Source organism: Camelus ferus, chromosome 31 (assembly GCF_009834535.1).
Source record: "Camelus ferus isolate YT-003-E chromosome 31, BCGSAC_Cfer_1.0, whole genome shotgun sequence".
NCBI classification, from domain to species: domain Eukaryota; kingdom Metazoa; phylum Chordata; class Mammalia; order Artiodactyla; family Camelidae; genus Camelus; species Camelus ferus.
This window is the reverse complement of record NC_045726.1, coordinates 2,960,920-2,978,306: the sequence shown is the minus strand read 5'-3', so window position 1 is coordinate 2,978,306 and position 17,387 is coordinate 2,960,920. Positions and strand designations below refer to the sequence as shown.

Below are 17,387 nucleotides of genomic sequence, written 5' to 3'. Positions count from 1 at the left end.
ACATGTGAGTGCAGGCCCAGGAGGGCAGGCCCAGGAAAGAGCAGGCTGAAGAGAGGGCAGGCCCATGAGAGGGCAGGCTCAGGAGATAGTGGGCAGGTCCAGGCAAGGGCAGGCCCAGGACTGTGCAGGCCCAGGAGAGGGCAGGACCAGGATAGGGCAGGAGAAGGAGAGGGGAGGCCCAGGAGAGTGCAGGACAAGGTTAGGGCAGGCCCAGGTTAGGGCAGGACTCAGAGAAAGCAGGCCCATGAGAGGGCAGGCCCTGGAGAGTGCAGGACCAGAAGAGGGCAGTACCAGGTGTGGGCAGGAACAGGAGATGGCAGGACCAGATGAGGGCAGGCCCAGGAGAGAGCAGGACCAGGTGAGGGCAGCCCCAGGAGAGGGCAGACCCTAGTGAGGGCAGGCCCAGAAGAAGGCAGGCCCAGTAGCGGGCAGGACCAGGAGAGAGCAGGCCCAGGGGAGGGTAGGGAAAGGACAGGGCAGGCCCAGGATAGGGAAGGCAAAGGACAGGGAGGCCCTGGTGAGGGTACGCCTAGGATAGTGCAGCCCCGGGAGAGGGCAGGCGCAGGAGAGTACAGGCCTAGGAGAGGGCAGGCCCAGCTTAGGGCAGGAACAGGAGAGGCTAGCTAAGCACAGGTGGGGGCAGGCCCAGGAGAAGGCTGGTCCAAGTGAGGGTAGGTCCAGGAGAGGGCAGGACCAGGTGAGGGCAGGCCCAGGAGAGGGCAGTAACTAGGAGAAGGTAGGCCCAGGAGATGCTAGGCCCAGGTGAGGGCAGGCCAAGGAGAGGGCAGGCCCAAGAGAAGGCAGGCAGAGGAGAGGGCAAGACACATGAGGGCAGGCCCAGGAGAGGGCAGGAACAGGAGAGGTCAGGCCCAGGTGAGAGCATGTCCAGGTAAGGTCAGACCCAGGTCATGGCAGGCCTAGGAGAGGGCTGGACCAAGAGAGGACAGGTCCAGGAGAGGGTACGATCAGGAAAGGACTGGCCCAGGAGAAGCCCTATTAAACTTCCAAGAGATAACGTTGAGAGGCAATGGGTATTTGAGTCTGGAATACAGGAGGGAGGTCTGGATTGGAAATAGCAGTTTGGAAGTTACCAACTTGTAGATAATACATAAAGCCCTAAGGCTGTTGTGGGCAGCAGCAGACAGTAGTAGAGGCCTGAAGACTGAGCCTCAGGGGTGCTGTGTGCCAGCACTCAGGGGCTGGGACTGAGAAGACCGGCCAGGGCCAGTGGGAGGAAACCAGAGCAGCCTGAGACCCGGGAAGCCCCTTGAAGAAAGGGCTTCAGGAAGTCGGGGAGAGCAGCGGTGGGAAGTGTGGCTGCTGGGCCGTGCGAGGAGAGGACTGAGAGCTCCTCATGGAGTCAGCACCTGGTGGGTGGTGGGTGACCCTGTCCTGAGCAGTTGCAGTGAGTGGACACACTTGCTTGGATGGAAAATGAGAGGAATCAGAGGAAGCGAATGGGAACAGCTCCTTTGCAGGGTCAGGAGATGTTTGTACAGGAGAGCAGAGAAATGGGGCCATCTCTTTGTTTTTTAAGGTGAGGGAAATAACAGTATATGCTAATAGGAAAAGATAGATTAACAGGAGAAATTAGTAACACCACATTCCCTTAGGTCAGGGGAGTTGCAGGTGAGGGCAGGCGGGGGCACAGAAATGCCCCTGAGAGTCAGCTTCAAAACACTTGCCAGGTCCAGTCCACTCAAGACCAGCTCTCAGGAGTGTCAGCCACTTAGGAACTCTACCGCCCCCTGCAGTTTTGATCCTGGCAGGGCCAGAAGCCATAATTAGTCAGCTGAGGAAGAATGGAATTAGGCAGGAAGAAGAGGCCTGCCCTGCCTTCCCCCCCTCCTGCAGGTGGTCAGCCAGCAGCATGGCCTCACTGAGTAACTGACGTAGTGTTTTCATAGTCACATGGTTAAAAAGTTCTCAAATGTTATACCATGCTCCCAAATAAATCTCAGATGGATTCAAGATTTAATTGGTAGAAATAAAAGCAAAAAAAAAAATAAATAAAGTGAAGGAAGCGTGTAAACATAAGGCTGAGCCACAGAGCAGGGTCAGCAGACATGCGGAAACACATTTTCATTTCATCTGGAGAGCGTGTGTTGGTTTCTCAAGTTTCCACTTAATGATGCATATTGCCACAGTCTCTGAAACCATGAAAACAACTTTCTGCTGTTTGCGTCTGCTAAATTCCCTGGAGACTGGCTGGGGCCCAGAGGGATGGGGAAAGGAATACACTGAGGGATAAGGAGATGTAGAGATTTTTGGTGGGGAGCTCTCTGGGGGATTAGGCCTTCAGCATCCTGTGGTTCCACCCTACTCTAACCACAGTTGCATACAAACATGGCTTTCTCAGGGACAAGCCTAACTTCTGGAAATGTCCCGAAACGTTTAGCCACCTAGCACCAACATTTGAAAAGAATCCAAAATGGCCCACAAGCAATTGCAGAGATTTGAAATGCCTTAGGCTCCCACATGTGCACCAGGCACACTGGGCCTCCAGGCCTCTGCGCACTCACAGGGACACTGGCTCTGGAGGGACAGTTGAGGGTCAGTGCTGTTGCTAGGCTACGACTGTTCCAGACCAAACATTCCGAGCCGTTGAGCTTTGCAGCCAAGGTGTGGCAGCAAGACCTCTGTGGCTCTTCTGTAGCGCCAGCGCTGAGATCGGGAGGTGGCAAGAGGCCAGGAGGGAAGTGAGCGGTGTCGGAAGGCGATAAGCCAGATGAAGAAGAGACTTGCTAAGTTCGCGAGCTGGGTGGACTTCAGCATCCATCAGAGAGAGCGCGGGAATCATAAGAAGCCCGTGCCTGGGTATCATGTCTATAGGAGTGAGCTAAAGGAGTTCCACAAAGCCGCATATTTAGGTGACACACATACAGTGCAGGAGTTGCTGTCACGTAAGAAAAATGTAGACAGCAGAGACAGGAAGAACAGGTAACAGCGGCGGGGCGGGGCGGGCCTGGGAGGAGCTGCCAACTATGGTTGTAAGACATGGATTTTAAATTGCCTTCCCATGTCAGAGATGTTGAAGAGTGAGAAAATGAGCATGTTCGAATCACTGAAGTACAGTATTCTCTCTGATCCTTGCAGCAGCAAAGTAGATATACTATCATTTTACTTAATTGAAATGTTGTCTTTGTAAAATAGTAACGGTAACAATTATAATACTATCTAACAATTATTGAGCTGTTCAACTGCCACTTTGCATAGCTTTTCATTTAAGCATCACAGCGGCGTCCTGTAAGATCACTACTACTTCATGCCCATTTTGTTGATGAGGAAATTGAGGCACAGACAGGCTAAGTGAGAGCTAATAAGGGACAGTGTTTAAGTAGAAGTCAGACCCAAGGTGAGCTGAATCTCAACGGCATACCCTTTCTATTCAAACGGGTGGTTCTTCCATTAATGTGGTGAGTAATAAGAGCTAATAAATACTGTTCTTTCCCCATAGAAAGAACTAAGATAAGAAGACTAAATGTTAGTTTTAAAGGGATAGGAATAGCATGCTGTTGAATGTTTACAATTACACGAGTAACTGTACCTTTGAACTAGTACGCTCTAATTTCCTAAAAAGTCCTCTCATGTTCGCAGGACTGCACTACACTTAGCCTGCGCCAGCGGCCAGTCATCAGTGGTGGCTCTCCTTACCCAGTGGAAGTGTGACCTGGATGCTCGTGACGAGGAAAGCAGGACAGCTCTCATCAAGGTGTGTGTAGCAGCCAACCGTGTCCACGTGAGATGGATTCGAATTTAATTACTTAGAATAAAAATGAATTTATCTGTTTTAAATATAATGAACTTCTGGAACCGAGGAATGTTAACTTGGAATGCCTAGCACTTACAGTCTGTTTCTTGGCATGATACCAACAGGCTGTACAATGCCGGAAGGAAGAGTGTGTCACTATCCTGCTGAAACAGGGTGCTGACCCAAATCTTGAGGACAACTTTCAAAACACTGCTCTGCATTACGCCGTCTTGGCTGAAAATACATCAATTGCAGCAGAGCTGCTCCACTATAAGGCAAACATCGAGGCGATAAACCAGGTATAGCTCAACTATTTACAAGATATTTGAAATACAGGGATTTTTCTAGCTACAGGTGTTTTATTTATAGTAGAATGTATACTGAATACATCAGGCCCTGTTATCATGGAAACAACTCCAAAGCCAAGGCCAGGGGCTTGTGCCCACAGAAAGGGCAGAGCTCTGTCTCCCAGCCGCACTTGTACCCCAGAAGGAACAACTTCCCATTAGGAAGTGCCTGGGAGTGGGTGGTAGGCTCAGAGCCTACAGAAGATGAAGGCTTGCGGGGAGTAAAGTGATAGCAAGGGCTGGGTGCCTGCCTGGGGATGGGTGGGAGGAGGAAGGAACCCAGTACCCAGCAGGGGGAGCTGGGTGACTGCACCTGGGCAGGGGAGGCAGCAAACCACAGGCCCTGAGCACCCCAGGATCCCAAGTTCTAGAATCTGGGCAAGTGAGGTCAGGTCATGTTTGACAGCCAGCAGGGGCATTCACTTGTGCTGGTGGCCACATGGCTCTCCATGTACACCTTGGGGTCTTCCATGCTCAGCCTGGTGTAGCTCCCCTGTGGGGCTGTGGCTGTAGGTGAGGAGCAAGTGATGGCAAAGCTGGTTCTCCTGCTTTTCCACCTGGCTCTCCCCTGAAGATTTTGACTGAATAAATCTACTCAGGTCTGGATACAGGTATTTAGAAATACTTCTCTGAGATTCTGATACAACCCTTGATTAAGGACTATTGAATGGATACGTGTAATACATGTAAATTCACAGATCTCAAAAATAAGACGTCTCTGAAAGAGCGGGGGTTTGATAGATGCTGCCTCTTTCAGTGCTCTCGTTTCCAGCTGTGTTAGCCTGACTTTTATCTGTCCCTTCCTGGCAATATTACTGGCAATATCTATTGCCTTGAAGAATAGCTCCTTTTCCCTTCTAAGCACTGATCATTCAGTGGCACTCAGACAATCCTATAAACTTGGTTGTGGTGAGTGATTCAGTAAGTAGAGTCAGACCCTTTAAAGATTTTGCACCTTTTGTTCCCATCCAGGTCATTAGGTCAACAGGGTTTTTCTGATTGCAATAATAGGAAATCATGAGCCTTCTTTTGGTTAAAGCTGTGTGACAGACTCTTGCCATATATCTATTAGATTCACTGAGCCCTAGCATAATCAAGATGACAGCTTTTTAAAATTAAAGTCTAGTTGACTTACAGTGTTGTGATAGTTTCTGGTGTACGGCAAAGTGATTCTATTATATATATATATATATATATGTATGTATGTATATATATATATATTCAGTTATATGTATGTATATTATTCAGCTTATATATATTCTTATTCAGTTATATATAAGATTCTTATTCAGTTATATATATTCTTATTGTTATATATATATTCTTATTCAGTTATATATATGTTCTTGTTCAGTTACATATATTCTTATTCAGTTATATATATTCTTACTCAGTTATATGTATATACATATATATATTCATATTCTTTTCCGTTATGGTTTATTACAGGATATTGAGTATAGTTCCCTGTAGTATATACAGTAGGACCTTGTTCATCTATTTTATATATAGTAGTTTCTATCTGCTAGTCCAAAACTGTTAATTTATTCTTCTCCCACCCCCTTTCCCCTTTGGTAACCATGTTTGTTTTCTATGTCTGTGAGTCTGTTTCTGCTTTGTAAATAAGTTCATTTGTATCATATTTTAGAGTCCACATATTAAGTGGTATCCTATGGGGTTTGTCTTTCACTTTCTGACTTACCTCACTCAGTATGAGACTCTCTAGGTCCTTCCATGTTGCTGCAAATGGCATTATTTCATTCTTTTTTATGGCTGAGTCATATTCCATTATATATAAGTATACCATGCAAGATGGCAGTTTTAAACATCGAGACCCATGATATCAGTAACAAATTGGAATTGTTTTAATAACTTAGTTTCAGCTGTCTTATGAACTGATTATCCATTTGATTAACAATCAGGGGGAATTAGATACAGGTAGACTGTAGTTTTAGCAGGCTTTGGAAAAATTCTTGAAGTGGGTATTATGAGTCTTAATCACAATTTTTATTACATGTTGGGGCCCAGTGTTTTTGTATGTAAGACATATGATTCTACAGAAAGGCAAGGTTTTACATACAAATACTTGATTTATACCCAACTGTTTGGAAACACAGCAAACATAAAAAACACAAGTGGGCTATAGACTAAACATGGCCCTGGGTATGTTTAGTTTGTCTCCATACATTGAATCAACATTTAAAATTTAGGAGACTTGTGCAGAAATCTGCACTTCAGAACTTCTCCTAAAGAATCAAATCTGGTCCCCCTTGAGCCCAGGCTCCTATGCGGTCTGCCCTGCAGAGGTGGCCCCTTCTCGGTGGGGCATGTGTTCTCTGGTTTGCTGTCCTCACCTGGGACCTTCACTTACTTGGGCCACATATGTTGCCTCTGTAAGCATTTGAATTTACAATTCCTGTTGTGTACTTTGATAAATATTTCAATATTTTAAAGACAGTCTATATTAATTTATAGTCTACTTCATATTTTATAATAATTCCTTAAGAGTGGGATGGAATTTTTCAAATTAGAATTTATAAGTTGTTTAAGAAAAACTTTCTTTACATGCAAATAGTCATAGTCCCATTGGAATGTCTGCAAGCTTTATGAGATTAGTCATAGTTGTAACTGGATAGGTTATGCATGTTGCAGACAGTATGGTATCTTTCTCCTCAGTGTGGCTCCTTAAAAATGTAGTTGATTCAGTAGCTAAATGGTTCTCTCTGGAGCAGTGTTTAGAGTGTCAGGAGTAGTAGTTGAGCAGTAAGGTAACTAGAGAATGCCTGACACACGCTGTGATAGAAGCGAAGGTTCTTGGAACCAGCAAATGTCTGAAATGGGTTTCAGAGAATGACTTCACAGGGAAACTAGAAGAGGTCAAGGAGGAGCCTTTTCAAGAGAAGGAGCACAGAGGGGCGAGGAGGAAGGGGCTACTTTTTATTTACTGTTTTATAGTATATGTTTTAAGTCCAGAGACTTAAGTTTTTAAATTCAGTTTTGAAATGTATATGTAATTTTGTACATTATCAACTGTTTTTACTATTTTACAGTATAACTTCACACCATTTTTAGTCGCCGTCAGGGAGAACAAAGAAGAGATGGTCAAATTTTTGATAGAGAATGGGGCAAATGTACATGCAGTCGACATGCTGCAAAGGTACAATAGTTTGTTCTCTCTCCCTCTCTTTTTTTGTTTAATCTTAATGTTGTTCTAGAGTAGTAACAGCCAGTCAGAAAGATTAACTTAATAAGAAGAGGATTAACTTAGAATCAACACATCATCAGTTAGGTAGAAAAGCAATTATTCTGCCTGGTGTCACGAAGAACGGTATGCAGCAGGATTCATCTTCCTTTATGATAGTGACTGCTGTCATTTGCAACCTGATTTTTTTGGTCATATGATCTTACAATAGTTCAGGGATTTCATTTTAGTTTTATTAGTATGGACTCTAATTTTAATTTACCTTATGAGACAGTGTTGAATTTCTTCATTCTTTTATAACTTTTTTAACCTCTACTTGGTGTAAATTTTTTTCTTAAAAGATGCATATTAAACAGAGGAGTTTGTTTTGCCTTTTGGATGACTCTGCTTTAAATTACTTTCTTTGAAGGATATTGATGTTATTAGGTTATCACTAAGTGAGTATCACTAAGAGAGTAACTATGACCAGATACTGTGGGCTCATCAGTTTTTATCCTTTTTCATTTCTAGTACAGTTTGATGTTTTTATTTTCAATTGATAATGGTAGAAGGAAGAAAAATAGCTTTAATTATTGAATAAACATTCTCTTTAAAGAAGACAAGTCCTTGGTGGATGATAAACAGGAAAGAGCTGGGCTTTAGAGTCAGACGAGGTTGAATTCCCAGCTCTCCTGCTGGTCAGGTGTGTTACCTGGGGTACATGACTTACTATCAACAAATATGTTTCCTGACATGTAAAGGAGGGTCGTAGTACATCCTTCAAGGGGGGTTGTGCCTAAGAAAGACCATATGTAGACTATTCAGGTTAGTGCCGGGCACATGCTTCTTAGCGTGATTAACTACAGCCGTGACTATTTTTGTTGCCATTTTTATTCATATTACTGTTTTCAGCCTGCAAACAGCTTCTCCTTACCTGATCTCTAGCTGATTTTAAAGTATTATATTTCAGACTAGGGAAGAAATGGGGAATCCTTTATTTAAATCTTTACCTACTTCAGATAAGTGACCTCAGTATCCTTTCTTGTCCATCAGAGGACTTTAAATTAGCAACTTCTACTGTGTGCTACCCAAGTAGGACAGGAGGCTTCTTTTTTGTCCCTCCATTTTGGCCTTGGAGGTAATTTGCCAAGATGAGCCCTCGAGCATGTAAGTGGTCAGTTCTCCAGCGGTGGGCAGGATATTAACTTGGTAAACTAGACCAAATTAACTGTTTAAGTTACGCTAAGTTCCTAAGGGTGAAGTTGTCTCTTTTATTTTAGATCAGCGCTCATGCTTGCTGTATTTCATGACTCACCAGACATAGTCAAGCTGCTTCTTCAGAAGCATGTTAATGCCTGTTCTCTAGATTTTCAAGGATGGTCTGCTGAAAGATATGCTTGTCGTAATGGTTTTAAACAGTAAGTGTTTACATTAAAATGCCAGTTGTCTCTAAACTGAGGTTGAAAATGACCTGTTGCTTGTTACATGACAGGTGAGAGTTCCTAGTTGGGAGCAGGCACTTTGGGGATGGCAGTGAGACACTCCGCATCATCAGCTGGAAACCAGCAAAAGGCCAGACTAGTGAGATGGAGCAGTGGGCACAGGGTTCTTTATCTCAGAGTTTGTAAGACCTTTATCCTTAGGGTCTTACTGGTCTCCATTTCATTCCAGTGTAACCCCTATGCATGGGATCCAAATAATGTCACAGATTTGATTTTTCTAACTAGTTATTTGGGTCTTGAAATGTTTAGTAGAGCAGAAAATCCTGTATTTTCCTTTGGGGGCTTTCTTCTATAATCTTCCTCTTGAATTTTTCAAGAACCTAAGGGATTCCCTAAGGCCACAGTGACAATCCTCTCCCACAAGGCATTGGGGCAGGGTGAGGGCATTCTAATCGTTCTCTTGTTTCCCTTGATTCTGTTGCTGCAGCATTGGTACTAAAACTAGTTTTAACAGGATCTCCTTGGCAGCTGAGTCTGGGGTCTGGATGTTGCTCTCTAAAGACCTTTAATAAAGTTTTAAAAGAAGAAAAAGAAACTGGTCCTGCAGTCGGGTCATGATTGACCTCTGCTCCCGGGATGCCTGTGCTGATCCAGTTTGCGCGGTCTTCGTGGTGATCGACACGTAAACTTCAGCGTGACAGCTTGTTTAGTTCTCATACGTATGCTTGTATGAGGTCATATATTTATAAATGAGTTTAGCTACAAGTTATATAGTAGCTGAGGTACCCTGAATTATAAACCTCAAAGAACAGCTAATCACCATAATTTGTAACATTTTCTGAAAACTGCCACATTTAAGTGTTACACTTATGAAAAAAACACACATTGGGTTTTATTTGGGATTCTCAAATAGTTCCAGCATTAAAGTTCAAGAACAGATTATTCCATTCTTCCACTATTTCTCTGAGCATCTGGGGGATACATTATCTCATTAAATCTTTGTAATACTCTTATGAGTATTAATAACTAACTGCCTAACAAGACAGTAAGATCCCAGTTTTATAAAGGAAGACTTTGAGCTGAAGAGAAGCACCTTGTCCAGGAACAAATAGCTGTTATAGAGCTGGGACTTCTGAGTTTGAGATAATTTCCATATGTCAGGCTCACTCTAGTTAACTTACTGAGCTGTATTGCCCTCAGTTCATGACTACTTCACCTTTTTTTTCTTTTTTAATCATACATCCTAAATTTAAAAGTGTAGATTGTACAAATTTGAAGTATATGGGACAGTTGAAGTTTTGATATTATCTCTGATATTGTCTGAAATAATCTAAGAATTTAATATACTTGGTAATTATTTTTCACATTAGTATTCAAGTAGTAATATTTATCCCATTTTTTATACATAGCCTTTACCAGCAGATTGTCGACTACAGAGAAGAAAAGATACCAAATACTCCCCCTCAAAATAGCGACCTAGGACAGAGTTCTGGTAATAAGTTACTCTTGTTGGGCCCACCATAGATAAGGAAGTAAGATTGAGGAAATTTTGATAATGAAAGAGCAGTGAAAAATGCCAGTGTATAAATTTCATGTGTGTTTTTATTTTTTTCATTAATTTTTTCTTAATGGTCTAGTATTCAGAATTACTTAAGTTAATTGTAGGTAATTTAAAATCTGAGACAATATTGTCTGGAAAGAAATTCATTTATTTAATCATGGCCCCTGAAATCCGATATTATATATTTGTGTAAATAAGAAAAACAGGGTTTTAACTTTGTTGTACATTTCCTCTAACATTATAACAAGTTGGCCTTGTTACAGAACTGGGTCTTTTAATTTTTACAGCAAATGGATTACATCGGGTAAATGAATGCTAGTTATTGCATAATGAGTAGTCTCACTAAAAAGTTATTGTCTTTAAAACTGGGAGCTCAGCAATACCTTCCTGGTGCTGTAAACAAATGGCCAACAATTAGAACTGCACAGCTGAACCAGTGTGTAGCATACTAATAAGAGATTGTTTTTTAAAGATACCTAGTGATAGTGCAGAAGTCAGGAAAGCAGTGCCTTGTTGAGAAGCACTAGTTACTTTTCACATCATTACACCAACAAGGTCTCTCTCTTACTGATTGCATGCCTCAGAAGTGCAAAAAGAATGAGATATGTTGCCTTCATGAGAGTCAGATGTTTTCTTCTTTTTTTGGGGATACTTGTCGTGAAACTATATTTTGTTGGAACAAGATTTTCTTTTGCTGTTAGTTAAAGGATTGTCATAATAAATACTCAAATAGCACAACTCAGGACTCAACAAATTGTAGTAAAAGCACAGAAGTACTTCACATAAAAAAGAAAAAGACTGTGTTGCCTAGACGTGACCCCTAGCGTGCTGTTCAGTCTGAACTGTATGAGGGCACCTTTAACTTGGTAGACCTGTATCAAGAAAGAACTTCTGTTGTAGGAAATACTAAGATGGAATAGACAGAGTTTTGGTCTTCAAGGTGCTCATAACACAACAGAGTTGTCCCTGGTTAATGTCTGTATCTTTTTTAAACAGGATTTTCAAAGAAAACATTCTTATCTGTTAATTCATCCACTTAACAGATGACTCTCAAGTGTCGTTTAGGTACTAAGCAGCACTCTGACGTTACAGAATGCAAACAGGTCAAAAGCACAGTTCCTGGCCTCCAGGAGCTTGTTACTGTCATCACCATTTTTATGATTTGCTTTAGTTTATTCTATGCTTACTGTGTCCCAGAGCCCTCGAGGACTTTGTAACTGTCTTTATATATATTTTTATTGGTATTTAATATGTGCCAAATACTTTAAGTCCATGGTGAGGAAAGAAGTTTTTCAAAGTGGGTAGGATGTCAGGTAAGCCATGCAGAGCGAGTAGAAATTTGCCAGGGAAGGAGGCAGAAGGGCAGTGTTTGGTGAGCGGAACATCTTTGAAGATTACATTTGGCAGAAAGGACAGCGGTGCAGAGGCTAAGATGTGCCAGTGAACTTTGCAAGATCTATGAGTTTCGTTTTGGTGCAGGAAGGATGCTGTAGGAATGGTTGGGAATGAGGTGACTACCTAGCTCAGGCACGCTTCTGAAAGCCTTTCTAGTACTATAGAAAGGAGGAGGTCTGCTATAGACCTTGGGAAATCTGTCAGAATGCTTTTAGCTGCAAATAATAATAGGAGCTCTAAGTAACAGTGGCTACAGCAACAGGAGTCAGGATTGGTTAGACAGTTCGGTGATGTCATCAGGATCCCAGATGCTGTCCCTCCTTCAGCTGTGAGGCTGCTGGTGTTTGATGTCGCCTTTCCTGGTCTGCTGATTGGCAGCAGCTCCAAGCATCATATTCTCACGTGACAGTATCCGCAGGCGAGGAGGGCTGCTTCTCTCTGCATGTTTCCTGTTAATGAGGAAGAAAACAGAGACGCTTCCGGTAGAATTCCCCTAGCATCTTATTGGCTGGGCTACATTGCATGCTCATTCCTAAAGCAGCCATGGGGGAAGGAGATGTAGTTACTGTGATGACTGCAGAATAATCATTTCTCTTTTTGCAGCTAAGGAGAGTTTACCTTCTTCGCATACTGGGGCAGAAAACATCCAAGAAAAGTTGCAGTTGTCCGGCAAGGACGATGAAGAAATGGTTGAGTTGGGAACCAGCAATGGCAGCTGCATGGATTCACTGAAGAATGTTGAGCAGAAGAGTAAGAAGATTCGATTTGAGCCTTAGAGTTTCCTGGTTATGACATAAAACAGAGATGCACAAGCTTTTTGTATAAAGGGCCAGAGAGTCAATATTTTAGGCCATGTGGTGTCTGTCACATCTACTCATGTCTGCCATTGCAGTGTGAAGGCAGCCCTAGACCATATGTGAGCGAATAGGGATGACCATGCCCCGATAACATGAGGCTGACAAAGCCAAATGGCAGGGTGGGTTAGTCCCATGGGTATCGTCCGGAAACACCACGCTGTGTGAGCTTGACATTTTCAGTTTATGGTACTGATTCTACTAATGAATATCATTCTTTTGTGAGTCTTGTAAAGTTTGGTTGGGATTTTGGCCCTTGTAAACAGCAGTTCACTTCAAGATACCAAATTTGGATAAACACCCTTTTTTTTTTTTGATATAAAGGAGGGGAAGTGATTTTTATGCATTAATTATCTACCAGGAGTATACTCAGTATTCACTCAAGTGTGTAGTCTCCAGCTGTGGTCCCAAGGGAATGCTTGTTAACAGAACATTGGCCTTATACTTTCAATATTCTGTATTTTTCTATTGCTGATATGAAGTCTATTTTACTTTTTTTCTTTAATAGTGGATTTAGTGGTTGAGGTTTCACCGAGTAATGAAGATATCTCTGTCATCAGGTAGGATTTTATGGATTTTTAAAAATTACATGTTGACTAAGGGAACACAGAGAAAAGAAACAAGGCTTGTTGAGTGTCCTACTCTGGGTTAGACACCGTGTTATGTACTTGACATTAGTTACCTCGTACAGTCACCACAACAGCTTTGCAGAGTAGCTGTGCTGTTATAGCTTACTGTTAATTAGGCAACTGTAGCTTAAGGAGGTTGACTAGTTGACCCATGATTCCATGGTTAGCAAGTAGTTGACCTGTGACTTGACCATCAGGCAGCCAGGCTCCCAAATCTGCTTTCTTATCCCTCAGCATAGACTTTTGTGACCTGTTTGTTTAAAGAAATGAACTCACTCATTTTTGATGTGTGTTTTTGCTCCAAAGAGTTTCACCCAAACATGATATTGATGATTCAAGGCCTCCATCAGATGAGGACTTAGACCTTGCTCCCAAGGTAAAGTGTTCTCTTGTGAAATTAATTTTTCTGCTCTGAATTTAGTTTTGTGTAGTATTTACTCTTAAAATTTAGCAGTGGTCTGCCTATCATTGTTTTATGTTTGTGTTAGAAAGTTAGAGTAAACCACTTTATAAAAATATGACAGGTTGTTTTGTTTTTTTTTTGTTTTTTTACTTTGGTAAATACTGAGGATGAGGCTGAAGCAAAATGGACTAGAAGATATATAGTGACAGGAAAATTGTACTGTGAAAAGATTTCCCACAACAGAGGAAGTGTGAAACTTGGCCAAGGATAAGTGTTCTTTGACTTTTAAACCACACTGACGGCACTTGTATAATACTCGTGCCTCAGTGACATCTTCAGTGCACACAGTTACTTACTGTGATAATCATGGACTCTTCCTGGGGCCCTTCAGTTCCAAAACTGCGTAGCATGTGTCTTTTTTTTTCCCTTGGACGCTTTTTATTTTGGTATCAGAGAGTTGTGAGGAAAGAGGTTTTTGGTTTTTTTGTTTGTTTTACTTTATTTCTATCTCTGGTTCTGCCTTCAGACTAAAATAATAGTTGAAATTATAGAAATTTAGAAATTAAAACTCTGTTTCTCAAAATCCGTATTATACATTCCTCTGTGTTTTCTAAATTATCCCATTAAGAGTATATTCAAAACTCTTCATCTAATTGAAGAATACATGTTTTCCCTGAAATAACAACCAGCTCTCAAAGTAGACTCTTAATAACAACCATATGATAAAACCTACTTCAGAATTCTTTTGTATTATAGTTTAAAAAAGTATGTCTAGTCCTCGTGTCCCATTTTAAAATTTCAAGTTTCAGATACTTTGTAGTATAGTTATTTACATACTCATTATATTACCCCTGCATCAGTATACACTGCTAGAGATTAGGGAACATAATTGTGCATTTCCTGGAGCACCTAGAATAAGGTCTTAAATGTAAGAAGCATTTTAGTATTTTTTGAATGTGAATGCATGAGGAGACATGGAATTCTGCACCATGCTGCAGGTTATATAACATGCACACTCTATCATAATGAAATCCATTTGATGGTACAGGTAATATAATGTGCATACTATGTCATAATGAAATCTATTTGAATTCTAAAAATATGACTTAAATTTCTATTCCCTTTGTTTAGGTTGTAAAAGTTCAGTTGTTATGAGAGGGAATATATCATAAATGCCAAGGAAATAGATAAGAAGTATATGATGAATAGGAATAAGTTAGTTTGTTTTTCAGTATCTACCAATTGTGAGCTTAGAATTTGAGATGAAAACTTTTTAACCTTCTTTTTAGCCCCCTCTCATGTTCCATTCAATATATCTTTTCAAGCTATATATTATCCTTAGAATCCTGATTCCCTGTTCTTTCTCTAGCTGGAAAGTTGATGTGTTAGGAACTTTCTAAAATCTATTTTTCTCTCTCTCTAGTAATAATTTACAACGTTCAGGTAGTGAGACGACCATGTTCAATTGAGTGACTTCTAGTGACAAAATGTAACTCTTACTTATAGTGGTATTTACAAACAAATGGTTGTAGAGTAATACAGGTCAGTATTGGGATATACAATGAACAAAGGCCTTTGTTTTATGTATCATATATTTTGATGTTTTTATAAAACTTGCTGAAGAATAATGTATATGCTTGCATATATAATTTATATATTTTTATATATATAATAAAAAGGTAAAACAGAGGCTTTCATTCATAGTATATCCCTGACAATACTGATACATCACCGATCTATTATATATAAATGCTGAAATATATATATTTCTCCACATGCCTTGTTATACTTACATTTTCCTTTTTTTCTTGCCTTAAGTTTGTACTTGACTAGTCATGTTAAAACATAAATGGAGGGATGTTTTGACTTCACTTTCTCACTTTTACATTTGCCCAGCAAAATTTTTTCCTCATTTTAACCCACACTTAGTAAAGTCATTCCGTGCTACATGTCATACCACTGCAGAGTGCACTTCTGTTAATTTTTCAGACTCACCTAATGAAACTGGTGTATGTAGTGCAAAAACCAAGGCTTAGAAGTCATAGGGAATCAGTTTGGGTTCTGAAGTTACATTTTCTAAAAACTAAAAATAATTCTTGGTCAGCCTGTGACCAGATGTTTCTTTGTTATAAATGAATATGTAAAACTCTTAGATTCAGAGAGAAACAGGTTGTACTAAAAAAAGAAAAAACCCACACACACAAAAACCACTTTTACCTTGAAAAGACAGTGCTTGTGATTTGAAAGTATTATTATATTTGGATTGTCAATTAGATCTGCAAAGAACATTTCAGGAGAAGCAAAAGCATGGGGAATAGTAATAAGTATGTGGGTTTAAAATACCAGCAGTTTGGTTTAGTGATGTTTTAATGAGGACAGCCCATTTTGGGTAGGGAAAATAGCGTGCACTGAGTACCTTTATGGCGACCAAACTTGAAGAAAGCTAAATACAGGGTAGTGATGACCTATTCCAAGGTGATAGCCGTGGAAAGAGGTAAGAAGAGCCTGAGCCCTTGGATCCCGGCAGCTCCTGCCTGGTGGCACAGCACTGTACTTGAAGTCAGCAGACATAGCATCCTGGTTCTGACCCACTGTGGGATCTTGGAAACACTTGTCTGATTTGTTTGAATGTCAGTGACCTTGTTCAAAAACATGGTACTGATACCTAGCTCTCAGGTTATGTGTCATAAAGAAAACTGTGGCAACAAATGTGAAGCACATTGTCAACTGTAAAGGGTGCTATAGAAATGTAAGACAGAATGATCACAGAGGCCACTAGTGGCCTACTGAAGTGTTGAGGACACTTTTTTAAAATCTGAAGGACAATAAAATGGGAAAGAGCGGGCATGGGGAGTTCTCATTTGGGGTATGTTAAGTGCCAGTAAACTATTACTGGACATCTCTGATAGGTATGTAGTGCTTTGGTACTTGACGCCTTCTGGGGACTTTAGATGTTTTGACCTTAAATAAATTCCTGTTGCTGAACACCAACTAGCACCAAGGCAGTTAGACACCGAATGTAGTAGTTGAGGGGTTAGGCTGTAGTGGCAGGAACAGAAGAACAAGTAAGCAGCAACACTTTATCAGGGACAGTAAGTCCTTCACATAAGGAACGTGGAGAACATTAGGTTAGACAACAGTGGGGGAGTTTGTAGTTAGGACAGGGGTGGAGTAAGGGTGGAATTTAGGTAGAAAAGAGCTGAGTGTGACCAAAGCTGCCAGGTGACCGACAGGAAGGAGCCAGTCACACGAAGGTCCAGGGGAGGGTTGTTCCAGACAGAGAGAACAGCGGGTCCCATCTGCTCATCACGGTGCTCCAGCATCTTGGAGTGGCCAGGAAGCAGCAAGTGTGTAACCGTCCTTAGAATCACTTTTATTATTGTTGTGTGTAGAGAAGAGAATGTGCATCATAAGGGTCTGGCACATGCGGGTGGTCACTAAACAGTGTTCTTATTCTTCCCTAAGTAAGGTAAAGCTTATGGTACTTTTTTGAAGAGCTACATAGCTACATTTAAAATTTCTCTGCTGTAAATTTAAACATAAATGTTTTTCTTTCTACTTTGGTACTTTATTCAACTATTTTTCCTATCAATAAAAGTTTTATCAAATAATTAGATTCCGCTAAGCCTTTGTTTACTGAAATGTAGCAGTTTCCACAGTGTTCTGTTGATACTCAACATGACAGACTCCAAGGCTTCTTTTCATGCCAAGAATGTTATTTTAGTATTAAAAACAGTATCTGTCCTAAGAAACATTTTAAATTTATAGCACGTATACTTATTAAAGAATATATTTAAATATGTATATTTTCAATTTTACTTTTT

The 17,387-nt window shown here is 41.0% G+C and overlaps 2 protein-coding genes across 4 annotated transcripts in view; both read left to right on the top strand.

Moving 5' to 3' along the window:
- The window catches only part of LOC116660808 (adhesion G protein-coupled receptor B1-like), a 57,859-nt gene extending 55,077 nt beyond the window's left edge, over window positions 1–2,782 (top strand). Inside the window, exon 4 of one of the 3 annotated variants that reach the window (XM_032471102.1) lies at window positions 2,657–2,782. In XM_032471102.1, the coding sequence (XP_032326993.1) occupies window positions 2,657–2,723 (67 nt within the window). In that variant the 3' untranslated portion in view covers window positions 2,724–2,782. The remainder of the gene's footprint in view (window positions 1–2,656) is intronic. The other 2 variants (XM_032471103.1, XM_032471104.1) reach the window with 2 other exon arrangements.
- Window positions 2,714–17,387, top strand: part of LOC102510293 (ankyrin repeat domain-containing protein 26-like) — a 52,070-nt gene continuing 37,396 nt past the window's right edge. The window contains 9 exon segments of the mRNA XM_032470827.1: window positions 2,714–2,940; window positions 3,598–3,712; window positions 3,877–4,050; window positions 7,149–7,255; window positions 8,560–8,697; window positions 10,131–10,213; window positions 12,281–12,427; window positions 13,040–13,091; window positions 13,467–13,536. Coding sequence (XP_032326718.1) covers window positions 2,729–2,940; window positions 3,598–3,712; window positions 3,877–4,050; window positions 7,149–7,255; window positions 8,560–8,697; window positions 10,131–10,213; window positions 12,281–12,427; window positions 13,040–13,091; window positions 13,467–13,536 — 1,098 coding nt within the window. The 5' untranslated portion in view covers window positions 2,714–2,728.